At 40.3% G+C, this 20,215-nt stretch overlaps 1 protein-coding gene across 6 annotated transcripts in view; it reads right to left on the bottom strand.

Moving 5' to 3' along the window:
• Positions 1-20,215, bottom strand: part of ADCYAP1R1 (ADCYAP receptor type I) — a 138,053-nt gene that overhangs the window by 94,974 nt on the left and 22,864 nt on the right. For all 6 annotated transcript variants that reach the window (XM_088054310.1, XM_088054313.1, XM_088054318.1 and 3 more), the window contains exon 3: positions 11,462-11,622. In XM_088054310.1, coding sequence (XP_087910436.1) covers positions 11,462-11,512 — 51 coding nt within the window. In that variant the 5' untranslated portion in view covers positions 11,513-11,622. The remainder of the gene's footprint in view (positions 1-11,461; positions 11,623-20,215) is intronic.

Here is a 20,215-nt window from a genome sequence, read left to right as displayed (position 1 = left end):
TGCAATACATTAAATAAGATTCATTATTTTATTATTAAAAGAGAGAGGCAGATGTTGGAGTCTGAGACACAGAGTGTGTGCCCTTGTTTCTGATAGTTAGTTCTAAGATCCAGAAAATCACTGAATTTCACATAACATGAAATTAATGGGCATTTTCTCATGTTGACACATGAAAACAACTGTTAAAGTTAGATAGAAAAAGCTAAAAGTGTGAGTGTGTAGATTAGAAAATTTTCTTAAACCACTGGGTGAAAAAGTTAGTTTAGAGAACAGGAGACAAGATGGAGAATTTAGGGTGTTGTCCCTTGTCCCTTCTTCTTTCTTCTTCATGTTCTTCTTCTAGAGGTTTTTGGGTAATAGTAAGTGATTGGACAGAAAATGCCACAGTGCAGCACACAGGTCATTGGGTCATTAAGAAAAATAATATAGGTGTCTATTGTTAATTGGGTAAAAATAAGTATTAAAATAAAAAAATCTGTGTTGTTCGAGGCCATTTTGTGCTTTCAAAGCCAAAGTGAGCCACAAGGCCTTGTGGTACCATCAGAAGAAAGAAATGTACCAGATTGCAAAGAATCAGGCTTGTGCAGCCAGTCTGGAGAGACCTGCCAAGTTTTGTGATGACCTGTTAATAAACGTGAGAAACAAGATTCTAACGAGCTCAGGAGTTTTCTTCAAATCATAAGAACTGAGATAAGCAGGGCTCCCCACAAGGGAGGATCCCAAAAGAATTCAGTCCAAAGGAGGCTGAGAAATCCAGGAAAGAAAGAAAAATACAGAAGAAATGCAGCAGAATCAGAGAAACAGAAAAAGAATTTTTTAGAGAAAAGTTACACACAAAGCTCTGAATAATACAAACAGTGCCCCAAAATGCCGTAAAGCAGTACTGAGAGCTGAATTTTCTCTAGATTAATGTTATTCATACACATCCCCATCAAACTCCTCTTTTTCCTTCCTTGCAATACATTAAGTAAGATTTAATTCTTCCCCAGTTTTAACAGCTATTTTACAATGGCTTCTGCAGTTTCTGCAGCTGCTTGGTGTTTGGTTTTTTCCCCAGATCCATGGGCACAGCTGGAGAGTTGTCACTGCACATCTCCCAACATCCCAAAGTTTCCCTCTGCAGGCAGCACCGTGTAGTGGGGAGCTGCCCTCGGGACAAGATGAGCTGCCCCTAAAATCCTGATTGCCATTCCCAAGGCAACATTTTGGATTTTGTTAACAGAGGTGCAACAAAAATCCAAGGATACAAAAGGGAAAAGAAATCTCATTTCTATTTTTGTATTCCCTAAATGAAATAGCTGCAGAATTCGTGTTATAACCAGCAGGTTTAAACCAATGGGAAATAAAATTTATTGTTTTTGTACCCATCTATTGCTTTAATTCACAGAAAAAAAATCCCTTGAACATTAAAATAGAATCAGCAATCAACTGGGTAAACGGAATAAATAAGCTGCTGTGGAGAAGGAAAACGTGTATCAATGCAAAAGTGAAGGCATTGCTTTGCAACAACTCCCAGGGTGTCCCCAGCTGCTGTGCCAAGAGCCTGGACATGGATTTCAGGGCTGAGAAGAATTTAGATGCCAGGCCATGTACAAAGAAATGTGTGGGAAAAGGCAGAAAAATGGGGATGTTTGGTCATCCCTTCAGAGCAATGAAATAACGACCTGAGGCCGTCAGATCCAACTGATGCAATTTTTTTAAGGGTTTGAGCTACAAAAGAGATGGAATACACAACCCAAGGTTGCATTTTTTAAAAAATTTCATTTCAGGATAGCTGAAGACACGAAGCTCAGAATTCCTGGAAGCCAAGAGTCAGACAGAGCACCTTACCCTTGGACAAATGGGCCTCACCATCCCAACAGGGAAGAACTTCTTCCTAATATCCCACCTAAATCTCTAAATCTTTCAGTCTGAAGACAACAGCCCCTGTCCCAAGATGAGCTCCAGTCTGGATAATTTTCTGTCTAACAATTTTATTGAGTTTCTTGTGAAATTTATCTTTCTGTAAGGAATCAAGTAAAAAAATCTCTGCCTAAACATTCACATGAAACTGTCAGAAAATTGTATTTTCTGAGAATGTTTTTTTCTGTCAAATTCAGTTGAACTGATGCACAGCATTCAGGTTTTAAGGGTACATGGATGATGCGGAGGAACAGAAAAATAAATATATTTGCATATATATTTTACATAATATATATAATATATATATATATATATTAGTTTGCTGGCCTTAGGGTATTAAAAGCCCTTCAGCATCTTTCAGCCCATTCCCACTGATGCTGCCTGTACAAAATTCCTGGATCTCCCACAGCTGCTCTGCAAATGAAATGTTCCTGGGAATGCCTACAGCTACAGCCACTCATGGATGAACAGTAAATTCATCATTTTCGGGGGCAAACTGAAAATGCACAGTGAGAATGGAGAGTTATTTTAAATGAGATGCAGTTTGTTCACCTGGTGTTTCTGTTTTACTTCAGCCAAAATAAACAACATTCAATGCCCATAGATTTCCCACATCTATGCTGGAAGAGGTATTAAAATGGACTTAGATTGAAACAACATGAGAATTTAATTGCTGTTGCAGAGCAAATCTGTTATTTGTCTTAAGTTCTTTTAAATAATGGAGAAAATTATCATAACTGGCTAACAGAGACCTAATAACTAAAACCAGCTCAGCCAGAGGGCAGCAGGAAAAAAGAACATTTTAATATCTCTGAGGAAGTGAAAACAACTTGATACCCTTGAGCTTTAGCATATCTTTAATCCTATCCAATCTACATTTTGCATTATCAGTTATCTTGCAAGCCTTTAGCAAACAAGAAAGCGGAAAGTAAAGGTCTAAAACGGTTTTATGCCAAATATCAAAAATGTTCAGATGTGGCTCCCAGGGAAGAAAAAAACCAAATCTGGGGATTGCCCCTTCCCAAATGTGCAAATATCAGCAAGTGAAATTGTTGACAAACTGGTTTAGAAGTCTTCAAACCAAAGCAAAACCTGGATTTAGCCTAAATAACCCCTCAATAACACATTTTGGTCACAGATTCTGAGCTGGAGAGAGACTGTGGGGCCAAAATCATTTGGAAAGGGGACGCAGCAGATAAAGAGATTTCTTCCATCTAAAGCTCTCAGAGAATTAATATTCTCTTGGAGAATTTGGCTCTCCAAAAGGAGCCCACTGAGCAGGAACAGAGCGCTGCAGAAATGTGTTCTTGGGAAGGGCAGGAACAGAAAAATCCTCTATCACTTTGAAATCCTCATGAGAAATCCAGACACAGAGGCTGGAACAGGGAGGTCAGGCACTGAGCACGCACAAAGGCTGGGAAACCATCAAACTCCCCAGCACAAATTAAATCTGGATGAAAGATGTTCCTTGAGACTATTTTCCCCCAACATGTTCATTGGATTTACAGTCTAAGCCATACTGATAGCAAAAAAAAAACAAAACAAAAAAATAACAAACTACAAGCAACTGGCATTTGTTCCTTTTTAAAAGAGCTGAGTGTTAAAAAACTGTTTATTATTTCCTGTTATAAGAAAATAAGTATTTAAAAATTTTAGATGGTACCAAAAAAGGGGGGAAAGTGGTTTAAATTGAGATTGGATTCTTTGAACTCTATTGGAAATAATAATTCTATGAAAGTAGAACAGAATATTTTTTTAATGTTGTTCTGTGGGGACCATATTTTTCCTGCTTTGTTTAAAATAGATCTTCTTTGTGTTTGGGGTGTTTTTTATTATGATTCTGAAGTATTTAATGGGTGCATTTGTCATTTTTTTTGTTAAAACCAGACACAAAGATCCCACTGGCATCTGCCCTCACTCATACAAGAACATACATTTAATTTTCAATTTTAAAAATGTGTTCCAGGAACCAACAGTAGTAAAGAGCATTTGTGATAACCTTACAAACCATCCTATCAAGATGAGTCATAAAATACAGAAAATTCAAGACAATCAATTGGGCAAGGGTGAGTTACTGTCATCTATTCCCGATGCACATAACATTTATAAATGCCCAATAAAAATGAGATTTCTAAAAACTAAAGAGACAAAGTCTAGTCTAGGATCATTTTGGAGGGTCCTGCAGTAAAGAGAACATTAGGGGTTTTTTTAGGATTGGTTATACCAATATCTAGAGGTGTCTATCACTAAGTAGAGAAGAACACAAAGTATAGAAGAACCAAAATTATATATTAATATAAATATCTCAATCTGAGGCCCTGGCACAGGGTGGCCAGAGAAGCTGTGGCTGCCCCTGGATCCCTGGAAGTGTCCAAGGCCAGGCTGGACGGGGTTTGGAGCAGCCTGGGATGGTGGGAAGTGTCCCTGCCATGGAAGTGGTGGAACTGGATGGGCTTTAAGGTCCTTTCCAACCCCGACCATTCCAGAATTCTCTGATTCCCATCCAGACATCCCAGAATTTGGGGGGCTGATTATTGCTCTAAGCAAATCTGACTTATTCAGGTGCAGAACTCAGCTCCAGCACACACAGGGAAGTCCAGAGGCAGCTCTGATTCATTCATGGTGTCCTTTTAGGCAAAACTGGTGTTACATGGCATGGAATAAATACATCACAGAGATCATCAGATTTTGGTATAGATGGGATCCGTAGCTCCAAAATCTGCGCTTCCAAGTGATTTCCACATGGAGAGAAAAAAACCTGAGAGAAACCCAACTTTCTTGCCAGGAGCACAAGTTTCCCTGGAGTGAGCACTTCACCCCTTGCCCAGGGAAACAGAGAAGGGTTTGTGCACTGGGGTTCTGCATCCCCAGGGACTGCAGTGACAGTAACTCGTGGCTTTAGGGCTGGCAGCGCTTTCTGAGGGGCCTCACAGAGGTTAAAGAGCTGCTTGGTTAAACAGCCACCTTGTTATTGCTTTGGCAGCCCCCTCCAGCTTGGCAAACTCTGCTTTCCCAACCCCGTGGCTGGGCTCAGACGATCTTTGTGTTATAAATCTGTATTGTGATATTGGCTTTCGCAAGTATTAGGATGAATATTATATGTTAAATACTTTTTGGCTATGTATGTACGTTTTTCTTGCTAACAAGTTTTAAGCTTAATGGAATCTCCTGAGTACAAAGCAAGGAAACCCCAGAGGGCAAAGACAGTGGGGCCCAAGCTGTTATCAGCGGAAGAACAATGGAGATCAGGCTGTTATCAGCAGCCAGGACCAGGCTGGTGGCAGTGGCAGAAGGATGTGCTGTGAAGCCCAGCTGTCACCAGGGCAGGACGAGGGGCCCAGACTGTTATCAACACTGACCATTTGCAGAAGAAAGGAAACCAAACTCAAAATAATGCTCATCAGCAAGAATAATGATGACCAGAAAAAATAGTGCTGAACGGCAAAAATAAAAACCATACAGAGCATGTTCTAAATAGGCGGAACCAGGGAGGGGACATGCTAAATACCTCTTGAAAAAGTTTGAATATGCATTAAACCCTCACAGCAGGAGGGGATAAAAAGGGTGTTCCCAAGATACCAGGTGTGTTCCTGGCAACCCGCCAGGGCACCCGGCTGTTTTAACCTTTTGCTTTAATTCCTTTGTCTCCTAATTGTCTTTTTGTTTATATTAAACTTTTTATAATTTATTAAATGAATCTCGTTTTTCACATTTAGAAGTTTGGTCTGCAGAGTTTGTGGGGCCCTGGGGCGAGCACTGACCCCTTCTGCTCCTCCCAGCATCATTCCCTGATGCCCAGGCAGGGCCCAGTACCTGCCACAGGACACACAGGAGCAGCAGGGTTTATTTCACAGATTGGGAAAAAATCCCTTTATTGCAAGCCCTGCTGAGAGGGGCAGGAGGGAATACAAGAGACAAATCCCTAATAGAGGAATAGTGTTGTAAATGTGACTTTTTCCATATTTTTGTCCTCTCTTCCTGCTCTTTTGCTTCCATTTCCCCCTCCTCTCCATGCAGCTTTGGTTGTGCCTCACAGATCTCTCGTTTTCCTGCACAGAAAACCCTCCTGGGCTGCTGACTCAGCAAACCCAAGGAATTACAGGCAACACTCTTGCTGGAGACTTGAGAACTATTCCTCCAAGAGCTGGATATTAACAGCTGAGCAACACAAAAAAATCACTGATTCTGATTTTAATTTTAATTTTTTTTTTAATTTTTTACAGCTTCCTTTATTAAGAACTTTTTCTAATGCCCGATTTGTTATTTGACTGCTCATCCAACCCTCCTGCAATCTCATGAACACAAAACCAGCAGGGGAAAAGAAAAACCCCACATTAATTAATGCCCTTAAATCCCTGTTATCATCATTTTATTTGCCTCTCACAGAAATTTTTCCAATTTCCAGAGGGCCAAAAAAAGGGAACATTTTAATGTAATATTGGCTGACTGTTTTGTGCCTTGTTTCCTGCTGCTTTGCATTTCTAAGACCAAGATGTCTTGTCTCTCTAAAGGAAAGTTGTGGTAGATACCTGTGTTTGTTCACAGTGTTGTGAGCCACATTTTGCTAAAATATGTGCATTTTTAGACTTTTTTCTCCCCCTGCCATTCATCTTTTGTGCAAATCAGCTTAATAAACTTAAAAATCTTCAAGATCAGACTGGACAGGGGTCTGAAAATCTTGGTCTGGTGGGAGGTGTCCCTGCCAGGACACCGGATATTACCTGACCTTTAAGGTCCCTTCCTACCCAAACCATTCTGTAGTTCTATGAAAAACATGTTAAAATTTTAACCAGATGTCTTTCTTTAGCTTCTGCAACAACCCTGACTGGCACCTGAGCACCAACACAATATCCAGGGCTCCTACCACCTTCAGGTATACTCAGGCAGGAGTGTAAACACACTGAGTTTTCTCAGAAAAACCCTCCTGAGATTTAGAGATAAGTCAGATGGAAATCTCACCCTGAGAGAACTCTGGCACTCTCTGTAAGTCCCTATCCCACCTGAGTGACAGGACAGCGACCATCAGGGACTTGAAATCCTAATTTTTGTGCCTTTGAAATGTCCTTGAAGTTGGTTGGTAGCAAGTGGTTTTGCCATGCTGATTTTCTCAGGTGATTTTTTGTGATACCAGAGTTCTGAACCTGCTCTTTGAAACTGCTTTACCTGGTGTTACACATCCAAAGACTTTGTTTTTCTCTCTTAAACACGGCTTTTTAGAGGTTGCTATTTTCTCCTGATTGCCCCCAGCACCAGCTTCTCCTACAAAATGGAAAAGCTCCAGCAGCATTAATGCCTTGGTTAGCTGAGTCTTTATCTCCTATGGAGAACACTTCCAGCAGTTCCCTGGCTGTCTTTGTATATAAAATATTTATATTTTCATTACATAAATAACAGGGAAGTCGCATGCAACTGTGCACTGTGTTTGAGAAACCTGCAGTCCTACGGAGAGCTTGACTTCTCTAACAGGGTTATGAGATGCTACAAATCACCAGGCAGGTAAACTCATTAAAAGCTCTCTCATTAAACCTTGGAATGGAAAAATAGTTTGCTTAAAGAGCAGGGACCAACCCAAGCTTTTTTATCTGTGCCTGAGGAGCCTCAGGTTTGGGCTGTGCTTAAAATCATTACAGCCTGGGAGAGAAACTTGTAGAATATTGTCTTGTCTGAATACACTGTGCTTTTAAAAATAACAGAGGCTGAAATGTAAATTATTCTATTTGGAGGTAGCCTGGCCCTGGGAGTGACAGCCAGGGATGAATAATAGCAGATACAGAGAGTTCTCTGCTCTCTAGCCTGTCCACACCCTGAGAAGATTGAGAAATATTCCCCCCTTCAGTAAAGAGGGGCTGAGCAAACACTGCAGTTTCTCTCCTCACCTCGTCATGAATTACTGAACTATCACCAGATCCAGGTTTCATCCTGTGCTCGGTGAGGATGCACATCCAAATCTGTGTTTGCCCACCTCAGTCAGAGATCTCGCTTAAGTGTTGTTATTCAAGAGGCATTTTTGGACTTCCCTTCTCCTTATTTCTCTCTTTTTTTTAAAGGAGAACATTCTTCCCAGCTAATCAAACATTACACAGACTATTCTACCACAGCAAACATTTAAGCTTAGCAATATTAAATATGTACCCACAAAAAATTCCAAGTATTAGGTGAAGAAATACATCTGATGGAATTATTCTGGACAGTTAAAACACCTGCATTGCAGTTACATTTAAAATTCAGTTCATACACCAAGCCAACTTTGTGAGTCATGAAACTCATTGTTTCTCAAGTACATTTGGAACTGGACAAAGGAGCGATGGTTTAGGATCCTTTCTCCGCCATAATTTTATGATGACTTTTGTTAATATTTTCCAATTAAAAAAAAAACAACCTCATAACCCAATGTTGTCACAGATGAATGGAATGCAAAGTCAATCAAAATGCCTGTGAAAGTGAATTGAGAAGCAAAAATAAAAAGACATAATAGAATCCTCAAATGGTTTGGGTTGGAAGGGACCTCAAACATCATCCATTTCCAACTCCCTGCCATGGACAGGGACCCCTCCCACTGTCCCAGGTTGTTCAGAGTTTCATCCAAGAATGGAAATGACTGGGAAGCGTTGAGCCAGCTGAAAGAAATGGGTTAAAACCAGCTAAAATATCAACATAGGCATTTAAATCTAGGACAGCATTTAAAATGGCAAAAAAAAAAAAAAAAAAGGAAAACTGAAGAATTCCTCTAAAGGCCTTGCAGGCATCATGGTGCCTTCAGTGCTGAGGGGTTCATAGGTTAGGTTAATGCAGAACAGCCTGTTGAACACAGGAAAAACTGAACCACCCTTGACTCTGACAGTTAGAAGTGGCTTAAAAATACTCATTTCTAATTAATTCTTTGCAAATTATATTCTTGTTGTCTGGTCGGAGCCTATACTTGAAGCCACCTGGAATTTCCCATTCATACTTGGTTCTCTTTTTGTCTTTTCTTGATTTGTTTATGGATGTGGACATCATTTTGGGGGCTTTTGTGGGTGAAATGGGTCTGACCAGATGTGCTTAGATGAAAACAGTATATAAACAGTTTTTTTCCAGGAACTTTGTGGAGTCTAAGATGAATTTCAATTACTCTACATTTTTTAAAAGTCACATCCACTCCCTTAGTAGAAAATGGGAAAATCTGCATGACAGGAAAGTGTCAATTTGAGGTCAGCACAGCACATTAGAGATGGTTCACAGGGAAAGAGTGTGCCCCAGTGGAGAAAAATGTGTTACCACAAGAACAGCAAAAGAATCACAGCAAGGGAAGGAACATGAATGACATTCTATCATTCCTGAAATTTGGTCTGTGAAAAGAAATGTAGGGATTTAATGTGAAATGAATACTATACACAAATTATTGTGTGATCTCTGTGGTGGGCTCTGTGTGTGCAAACAGACAAATTCATCTGTGTTAAATGATTAACTTTAATATCTGGATTCCTCTAGAAGGAAAACCTTATAATCATAAATAAGATCACAAACTTTGCAGGAGCAGCAAATAAAAAGCAGGGTCTTTTTCTTATTAGCTTGGATTTGCTATTTGGTATTTCATTAAGAACTGTTCTTTCCACAAGCTGGAGCTGATCACTAATTATCCAGCTCAGCAACCACTGTTATGTCCTGAAACGTGAGCAACTGGGAATTTTCTGTCCTTCTCCATCTGCCAGGAAGGTCACCCATCTGAGAGCTCAAGAGGTTTGTTCATTTATTTCCCTTAATTAAAAACTGTTCACCTCTAAATAACAAGACACCTTCCAAGGGTCTCAAGCTGAGCACCAAAAATCTTGAAATACTGAAGGTTGTTGGTCATTTAACAGAAATTACTTTTGTCTTTTGAGTCATTTAATTATTTTGGTTGCAGTCTGAAAAATATGCTTGCATGGCCAGGAATTCAGCTTCCCAGTTTCTCCCAGGGCAGGATCCATGTCATCAACACTTCTGTGTCAATAAAAACAGCATCTGAATTTGAGCTAAACTCCTTTTATAGTCAGGAATCTCACATGAGCATCAGCACCTAACTAAGGTTAAATGTGGGGGGTTTTCCCTCTCCCCATTAGCTTAGAGGAAGTTTTCAGTAGTAATTTTAGAGATGTATTATAAAAATTAAACATAATCAGTTTTTAATAAGCAATCATTTCTACCTGACCAGGAAATCTAAGGAAGAGTCACAGGGACCATGCTCTAGATAAAAATCCCAAGACCAATTATATTTGTATGTAAAGGACTGTATTATTTGAATGAACACAACTGTGGTACCAGTTCCAACCCAGTTCTACAGAATTTCACTGAATTATTCCCATTCCCATTTCCGATGTGCAGCGAAATGGAATCAAAGTAAGAGCCAAAAGGAAAGAAAATGCAATTTTTTTTGTGCCAAAGTGAAAACAAGTTCTGTGTGCTGCCTGCTACGAGACAGGCCACATAATACACAAGAGCAAAAAATACTCTGCAAAAACTGCTAAAAGATGCTTTGGTCACAGCACCATCACATTACATAGCTGTCATTTAAAAATAAAACTAACAAAACGTTAGTTCAAATACTTTCTTCCAAATTCTTTCAAATCCTGACTATTGAAGTGAACTAACATGAGAATATCTATGTATTAAGCAAGTGTAAAGCATTTGCATGGAAGTTGTAGAAGGCTCTTAGTGGGAATGAGCTGGAGGATTTAAATCCTGGTGCTATTTGTCACTGAATCCCTGTGAGCAGTGCTCCTGGAGAAGAGCAGAAAAGCACATTTGTGATCAACAGTTTAATACAGAATTCTGCTGAAATGCAACAAGAGGTTCTTGCAGGGCTTGTGTAGGACTCCTCACAGCTACAAAAGGGAAAAAAAATATCTTTGTTCAGTGGTTTTGTGGCTGTTATGTGAGGAGAGATGCATCACTGTGTGTAGGGACCATGCAGAGGCAGAGTTACAATCCCCAGACGTGTTAGCACGGAGTTATTAATGGAAGAGAACGTTGTTTAGTAAGAAAAGATTTGTGGGGAAAACTAATCCCAGTCATCTTCACAAAGGGTATCTTCAGAAAGATGATGGATGGCTTTAAGTGCCTTTAGTATCTTTAGAGGCCCATTTGTATTGTTCCTTAAAATTGCTGCTCTGAAAATGGGGGCCTCCAAAAGCACTGCCTGGAATATCTCGAGGTTTAGGTTTCACAGGGGGGGATGAAGGGAATCTCTAATTTTATCCCTCTGTCCGGAAAAAAAAATATTCTTAAACCAATGGATTTGAAACAGAAGACCCACTATTTTTATTTTTTTTTCTAATTATTACTTCATTTTATTTTGAATCTTGGTTAAAAACAGTGAACAAATGCCCTCAAGGGATGGAGTTGCCCTTCTCAGGATGAGCAGTGATCACAGTCCTAACTCATTAACAAAGGAGCCTGGAAAAGTCTTAACCCAAACTACAAGACCACCCAGAAAAATCCAGAATCAGTGCCAGCAGCAGATCCTTCCCTCTTGGCAAGGGCTGCCCTTAAGAACATGTATTTATATCAGAACAATGCAAATAAAATCATTTTTCCTTACCACAGGAAGCAATACGAGGCTGAGCAAGCAGACCTTCCAGTTGATGGCCATCTTCTCTCCTAATTGTGGACAAGTTTTGCTCGTTAACTCTGTGATTAGGAGGGAAGCACAGGCTCTCTGCAGATATTTTGGTTGAGGTCTTCACGTCAAGGCTCAGATCTCTGCAGCAAAAGAGGAAAATTATTATAGATACATAAACCACGGAGAGAATGAAAAAGAAATGGACAGAAAACAGAGAACCCAACACTTGAAGTGGGAGTTGCACTTATTAGAGATCAACCAGCCTTGCAGATATAAAGGTGGTCTTTCATTGGTCTAATTAAAAGGCAAAGGACTTTGTAAGATCAGTAACATGTCAAAGAAATGCTGGAACGGGTTCTGTAGCTGCAAACACCTAAATTGAACCCAGGAGAGAAGGAAGGGTGGATTATTTTGAAGAAAAAAAAGACCTGTCTGCTTCATCTCTGAAGTTGTGGTTCACCCTTCATGATTTTCAGTATTGTCTTAAAAGCAAAACTGTCTGGGGGCTTTTTAGGGGTCTGGTTCCCGAAACAGTTTGTCCAGATACCAAAATCCTGGTTATTACCAGACTTGTTAATAACCTGTTAATAAGCTTGTTAATGACCTCTCTGAGAACTTGGCAGTAGAGGGGCAAAGGAATGAATTGTAGTCTCAGGTGAAAGATTCACCCAGGACATAATCAGGAATGATTTATATGAACAACAATGTCACCTGTGTCTGTGACTTCCATTGCTTGGCCTCTGACCAGAAAGGATTGAAGACTTGGGGGAAAGGTATTTTAAGATTCAGATTTATTTTTCATTACCCTACTTTGATTTGTAAAGGAGTGATTTGTATAAGAACTTTTAGAATCAAAGGACACTCAGGTTTTTATACTGACTGCAACACGCTTCCAGGACATCAGCATTTAGAAAGGAGAGAGTCTTTCAATTAAAAAATAAAGCAGGAAAATTAATATCTCTCTAAATTTTGGGAGAACAATGATTCATGAAATTCACTGTAAACTGATCTGTTTTCTTCTGTCCTCACTTGATCAGTTGCTCACGCTCTGTTCTGGCACTGAATTTAATTACTTAACTGTATTTCTGATGGTTTATCAAATAATGAGCAATTGATAAGATCTCAGCTGAGGAGGACAGCAAACATCCCTGGTGACATTCAGCCACGAGGACTTGGAATTCCATTAACAGAAGCAAGACAAAACCAGACAGACGCATTAGCAGCCATTGGATTTGGAATTATTTCCTGATCATTTGCACTCCTGTGTGCAGCTGGGTCCAGGAAAGCCAGAGAGGGATGTGAAGGTTGCATTCTGTCCTCTCATTCTGTCACTGCAATGCATCAGGAGATGATCAGGATGCAGTGGAAGGGTGGGAGATGCCTGACTAAAAGATGGACACATACAGATGCCCTGGGGGAAAGTGGTGACTTTTAGAGCACACTCTTTTGACTTTAACCTGGCAATCCCGAGGTTTGAAAAGTGGAGGGTGGTTGTTTTCTGTCTTGTCTGAGTTTCAAAGGAGCTTCTAAACAGACAACAAGAGCATCTGCAAACCATTTTGTGGCTTTTCTTTCACATATTGCAGGGAAAATAAAAGAATCTACTTCATATTTTGCCTTCAAGGTAGTCATGGAAACCTGCACCAAATACTGGGCTGAGGCCTTCATGTCATCCACAGAGACTGGAGTGTTTATTAGGGAAAAACAGCTACCAGAACTGCCCTGGACCTGCATCAGAGCCTTTTCTATTGCTGACTTGTTCCTGGCATGTCCACCTACTACTAATTAAAGGCTACTTATCTATATTATCAATTAAAGGGAAGTTACCTCTGTCACAAATTAAAGCCCAGCTACCTCCTCAATAAGTACTATCAGCCATGCTACACTGCAAAAATAAACCTTTTTTAAAAATATAGGTAATGCTGATAAAACATTACCATTCAGTACTGAGGAGAAATAAATATATCACTATTGGATTTGGAAGGGAAGCTTGAATGATTATATTTTCTTCTGATGTCACTGGTTAATAAATCCTGTAATTTCATAACTGATGCTTCATGTTGTTGTTTTATCTGCATCTGTCACTGTAATTAAAATTAGTGAAGTCAGGAGAGCCAATACCAGAGGGGTTGCACCTTTCAGTTATGGATAAACAGTTCCTCAGAATAATATTCAGTTATCTCTGGTGAAACAGAAGGGCTGTTGAAGTGTCTGAGAATCTGAAAATCAGCTGATTGTTGCCAAAACAGAACGAGTTTCAGGGGTTTATTTCAAATATGGCTGATATACAGGAAGAAAGAAGAAAAAATAAAAAGAACATTGTTTTGGTCACCTAGTGACTTAAGAAAATAATTCGTTCCCTCTGAAGGTGAATTTGTTTGTCCACTGGAAATGCTCTCAGTGCCACAGCAGATTCTTGATGAAAGTATCTGAGTTGCTTCAAGGGTAGGTTGGAAAAGCTCTGGCAAAACTTGTTCTGCTGCAAGTGCCCATTTCTTTCTCCATCTAAAAAGGTCTCTGGAGGCTGGTGAGGACAATTCCTCCATGAGAAGCCCAGAAGTGTCAACTGCACAATCTGATGTCACCAATGAACAAAACCACATAGTGAGACCTTTCTAGGTACGATGGGACTACTCCCAGGGAGGCATAAAAAATGTAATTAATCACTGCTCAAAAGGGTAAAAAGTCCCCATATCAAATATGGGTAAAATCATTACACAGCATAGCAGAGTGTACCCACTGGATGAACGAAATGAGAATTTTTTTGATAATGAAAGAATATTTTTAGTGGCTTTCCAAGGCAATTACGAGCTCTTACTGAGATCTTACCCAAAAGAAACCACCTGATCTGCTGGGCTCCTTGTTGTGGTCCTCTGGGATGCGTGCCAGTGGTTTGAAAGGAAACCAAGACATCTCAAAGCTGACCCACAATGGTTTAGACCACTGATGATCTAATGGGAATTTATTACTTAATTCACCTCACTCCAGTGTCCAGGCAGGGCCTCCCACCACATCCTCTTCCTGCCCCACAACCAAGCTACTTTCAGGTTTCAGTGGAAATGTGAAAGCCCTGACAAGGTGCAGGAGAAATTGAGGTTTTGCAGACTGAATACATGTCAGGAAAGTCAAACACCCCATGTCCAGTTACTCCAATACTTCTTAGAGACATGAAGAACATTTCTCTATGAAGAATAAACATGAGTGGAGAATTACTGGGTGCAAAATATATGAACAGGTAATAATCATAAAATCCTACAATGGCTTGGGGTTGGAAGGAACCTTAAAGATTGTCATTCCAAACTCCTGCCATGGACAGGGACAGCTTCCACTAGAGCAGATTTCTGGCCCTGGACACCTCCAGGTATTGTCAGTCCACAAACTCTCTGGGCAACCTGTTCCAGTGCCTCACCAACATCACAGGAAAGGATTTCTTCCTAATATCTAATCTCAATCTACCCTCCCTCAATTTAGAGCCATTCCCCCTTGGACTTTCAATGACATGAAGAATCCCTCTCCAGCCTTCTTTTAACCCCCTTTAGGCACTGGAAGGTGCCCTAAGGTCTCCCTGGAGCCTTCTCTTCTCCAGGATGAACAGTCCCAACTCTCAGCCTGAATTCACAGGAGAGGTGTTTCAGCCCCCTGCCCAGCTCAGTGGCTCTCCTGAGGGCTGGAACACCTTTCATTATACACCCAATATTTTTCTATCTTTAGGCTCTCAATAAAAGGTGCAAAGGCCGTTGCATTCTACGATTTCCCTCCTGCAAATTCCCAAATGTGGGATTCCAGCTACATCATTTATTTAAAAGGCACAGTGCCCCTTCCTCATGTTCCTGCTCACCAGCTATGAGCAGAATTGGGAAATCAACCCCTCAGTGACCTAGGACATGTCTCCTAATTTTAGAAACCCAGGAGAGACATCCTCACACATGAGCTCATTGTCGAGTCTCTTTTTATATCAACAGAGAGAAGCAGACGTGAAGAAAGTGTTTTGTCTGACCTATTTTAACCATCTCCTTCAAACTTCCATCTCCTCTCCCAGAGTGTAAAGGAATTCTGAACAGCCAGCTTGTTTGTGGATATCTACACTGTGGAGATCTAAATCTGGACAGAATGACTCCAGCTCCAGTCTGAAATATACGGATCAGTAATATGAAACCCAAAACAGCAAAGTTTCACCTGCCACAAGGGACTGAGGAGGAATTTGATGGGTTTAGGTGTCAATAAATCGATACTGGTATACTTAAGGCAACAGAAAACCTAAACAAAGATTTAACACCAGACAGCAACAGCTCTAAAGCTTTCCACGTAAAATTCTCCAAGAGCAACCCTATTAAGGCAAAGAACATCATGATCTTTCCACTGTCTTTAATAAAGTAGTTATTATTTCTTGAAGTTTAAATATTTTGGGTTTGTTTTCTTTACCTGCTTTCTAAATTTGCTGAAATTAAAGCTTCTTCACGGGTCACAGCAGCTGAGGGTCTGACTCTACTTTCTTTTATAAACCAAGATAACTTTTATTTTCCCCTTAGGTACTTTACTGGGAAAGTCCCTCAAGTCCTTGTTTTCACTCACCAAGTCTGCTGTCAATGACAAAACAGGATTCAAAGGGTCATTACATCAGGAGCTGGATTTTCAGAAAGGATTTACTTCTACAAAGGACAAAACCCTTTTCAGCTGCACATGAATGTCTTGAGGGTCTCAGGCAAAAATCCCAAACCTTTGCCTGAAAGAGCTGTCAACAAACAACGTGGATTTTTTTTCCCAGAATGGTCCACAAGGATGGATGGAGGCTGCCCATTGCTCTAACATGTGATCTGATGTGGGAATCATAGGCTGAAAAATATCCATTTGTGACAGTTCCATTCAGGCAGACCCTGCTGGCATCCAGTTTTTTCACTGTGCAGGAAAATTGCTGCTTAAGAAAAAAAAAAAAATAATAAAATGAAAAGGGAGCTGATACAGCACTAAAACAATTTTGGATATATTTAAAAGAAACAGATTCAGCTGCTGTGTGGCTTAGGCATTTCAGTGTTAATGAATATCCAAGTCTGTTAGCAATACTCACTAATAATCCTTTTACTTTCTGGAGGAATAGGCTTTTGGTATGTTTTTTTTTCCTTGCATAAAACTCAGAAAACACCTGTGAATTTTACTAGGACTCCCTTTCTAAAAGTGAAGATAAAGGTGTGATTATAGAAGTAGGAAACTGTAAACTGCAGATGCTGAGACTCCCACATGAAAATGAGAGCTTAGGTGTCCAAATACTTCTATATGAAGTAGGATTTTCATTTTCATTTACTTCCATGAGTACTTGTGTAGGAAATAAATGAAAGCAACGTGATGTTGCAAGAAGAATGACTGCCAAAGACGATTCAAAGAATTTGGGGTAAGAAGGACCTCTGGAGATTGTCTAGTCCAACTCCCCTGCTCAAAGCAGGGTCAGCTACAGCAGGTTATTCAAAACCCATGTTCAGTTTCTGAATATCTCAAATGTTGAGACTTAACAATTTATCTGTTCAACCTCTTTTAGTATTTGACCATTCTAACAATAATGAAGTGTTATCTTAAAATGATCTCTGAATTTCCTGTATGACTGTTTGTGCTTGTTGCCTCTTGTCAGCACAAAGAGCCTGGGTCCATTTGCTTTGCACCCTCTCATCAGGTATCTCTACACATTGATAAGATCCCCCTCAAATCTTCTCTTCTCCAGGCTAAACAGCCACAGGTCTCTGAGCCTCTTGTTGTAATTCCTTAATAATCTTTGTGGCTCCTTGCAGAATCCACTGTGTTCCTGCTCTCTCAGCCCAGCACTGGACCAGGCACTCCAGGGCTGAGAGAGAGGAATTATCACCTCCCTTGACGTGCTGCCAAGGCTCTTCCTCATGCAGCTGATGATGCTTTTGGATTTCATCGCCACAAGGGCACTTTGCTGGCTCAGGATCCACTTTGTGTCCACCCAGAGCTTTAGGTCCTTCTCTGTAGAACTGCTTCCCAGCAGCTGATTCCTTGTGCATGGAATTATTCCTCTCCCAGTGCAGGACTTTGCATGGCTCTTTCTACTTCATCCCTCTGCCCATTTCTCAAACCTCTCTGGTTCCCTCTGAGCAACAGCACAATCAACCTCCTGGTCTATCCTGGTCTTAAATTTGTGTAACCTTCACCCTTCTGGCAGGTGCACTCTGTCCCATCATCCTGATCATTAGTGAAAATTGTAGAAGTAATTGTAAATTAGTAAATGTAAATGTAATTATAAATTAGTGAAGGCATTAACCAACTTTCCCACATCAAAAAGGTCTTTATAGTTCAGCCCAGCCTGCTCAGGCTCTCTCTACAGTCCGTGGAGATGCAGGTAACCTCGAGGAGCAATTTCTATATCCCAAACCTTGAGCCTTAAGGCCAGGTTGGATGGGGATTGGAGGGACCTGATCTAGTGGAAAGTGCCCCTGCCATGGCAGGGACTGGATGACTTTTAAAAGGTTCCTCCCACCTCAAACCATTCTAGGGCTCTCTGACACTATGCCTAATTTTGGACAAAGTGAATTACTGCTTTGCAAAAACCAATTTTTTTTTTTCTGTCTGTTCAGGCCTGATGAGGGCAAACAGAAAATCCCATTCCCAAAGTTAAAGACACCAAAGCATTAATGGTAAGTAAAACAGAGCCCTGACTTCCCTCCATGTTGCAGCCTTTTCTTACTTTCAATGCTATCTTAGTTCCTTTTGTTAACACAGCCCAATAACTTCCATGTATATTTTATTTCAGCTATTCCCCATTACAATTTTGGTGGAGTGTTGGTTTCTGGGGTTTTTTTTATTATTTTCCTGTGAGTGGTTTCAATTAAATTGAAATTCCCTGAAGATATGAACATTATAATTTGTCCTTACAAAGTACACTCCTTATCACTTCTGTATAACCTGACAGCTCCTGCATTTTGTAGTCCTCTAGCTTTATAGAATTTTCCTAATATATAAAAAAAACCCCTAAAGCTATTCTAAAACAGATTTTAGTAAGTGTTGCTCAGCCAATTCAAGAAAGATATCCAAATTTACACTATATGAAGATCTGATTAATTTCTTGACTACCTGCAAATTATCAAAAACTTTTTAAAAGTCTTCATCCTCTATATCCCTTCCCTTCATATTTGTGCTCATGAAGCCGAGCCTTTCCTGAGCTTTGAAAGTTTATGCTTTTCTGGGACATATGTATAAAACTAAGCAAGACTTGATACTTTGTTTTAAAACAAACTCCATTTTAAATGCCTGAGTTTTGTAAATAAAAGAATTTCTCACAATATAACAATTATTCTCCATCCTATTATGCTGCTTCACCAGTACAGATATGATGAAATATTGAAGGTTAATGACATCTCAGTTCTGGATATCTGAGTATTTTGACATTGTAATAACTTTGAATGTCTGTTTGATGGAGGTGCTGCTTCAGGCTCTCTGAAAATTCATGGTTCAAGTGGACATGAGTGGGTCATGCATCCAGAGGTCAAGATTTTCTAGTTTATCTTTGCAGTGATGGACTCATGATAGCAGAGGCTATGGAACACAATTCATCCCTTCCTGGGCACAGAATTGCTTTTCTTGGCAGGTCTCCCACATAACATCATCAATAAAATTCTTGCCTTGATTGGCATTATTTTCCCTATTGCATTATCCATCAGATTTATTGTGCCCTGATGTTGCTGATGTCCCCAGAGGCCTGGTGAAATGACAAAACTTCTTAACTAAGGACCGTAGATGCTTTGATGCAGGGAAATAATTGCAAACCACCACACATTCAGGAAGCATTAGGCGAAGCAAAATAAAATAATCATGTGAGAAGATCCCCCTTTTCACAGCAGATCAATTATCCTTCTTGAGCATCTGTGGTATATGTGATACTTCACTGCTAATATGAAATTAATACTGGGATCATAAAGATAACGATGTGCTGCTCCATTCCAGCAGGGCTTTAAGTGCTGCTTGGCGAGGGCCCTCAGAATAATTACTCCACAACCAGGAAAACGCGTTCTCTACCTGGCAGATCAATGCCAGAGCAGGAGCTCCTTGGTTAATTTGCTTTCCTTGACTGGTGGTTTGCATTTCCTGCCCTGGCTGTAGGTGTAAATATTGTTTTTCATGGTCACACAGGAGGTTGTAAAAGGCTGTAAACAGTCCAGCAACCTGTCCTTCAGGCTCTGCCTTGAACCTGCTGAGCACATGTCCAGCAGACATCTCTCACAGGCAGAGGAAAGATTAAGAACAGAGCAGAAAATGCAGCTCTGGACCAGAGCCTTTTATTCCCATTTTCTCTGAGGATCTTCCCAAGTTCAGGACTTGGACTGTACCTTCAAAACCATTCCTTAACTCAAAATATTCTATTTATCAGAGTCTGGGGCCACTGTTAACACCCTCAATTAGCCCTGCTGATGTGCTGAGCTGATTATCTTAAGATCAAACTGCCATTATAAAGTCACCTTTGCTCCCCAGACCTGAGCCAGGCTCCACGCAAGGTGCTCTCAGCTGTGAGGAAATGCCAAGAGTATCTTTAACAAAACATTCCACAGTTCATTTAGCACTCCAGAGGAGTGTTCCTGGAGCTGGTGATGGACCCAAGGGCAAGATTTCAGTCTTGCAGCTCCAACAACAAACTCTTATCACCCCTGGGAAACAAGACTAACCTTCCTGTCAGAGAGCAGGACAAAAGTAATAAAATAGGCAATGAAAGGGAGTAATCTGTTGGTTTGT

The sequence above is a fragment of the Pseudopodoces humilis genome, chromosome 1 (genome assembly GCF_049639895.1).
Source record: "Pseudopodoces humilis isolate 2021_Gansu_Grassland_sample_001 chromosome 1, ASM4963989v1, whole genome shotgun sequence".
Classification (NCBI taxonomy): Eukaryota; Metazoa; Chordata; class Aves; order Passeriformes; family Paridae; genus Pseudopodoces; species Pseudopodoces humilis.
The sequence above is the reverse complement of the archived record's forward strand: the minus strand, read 5'-3'. Positions and strand labels throughout refer to the sequence as shown.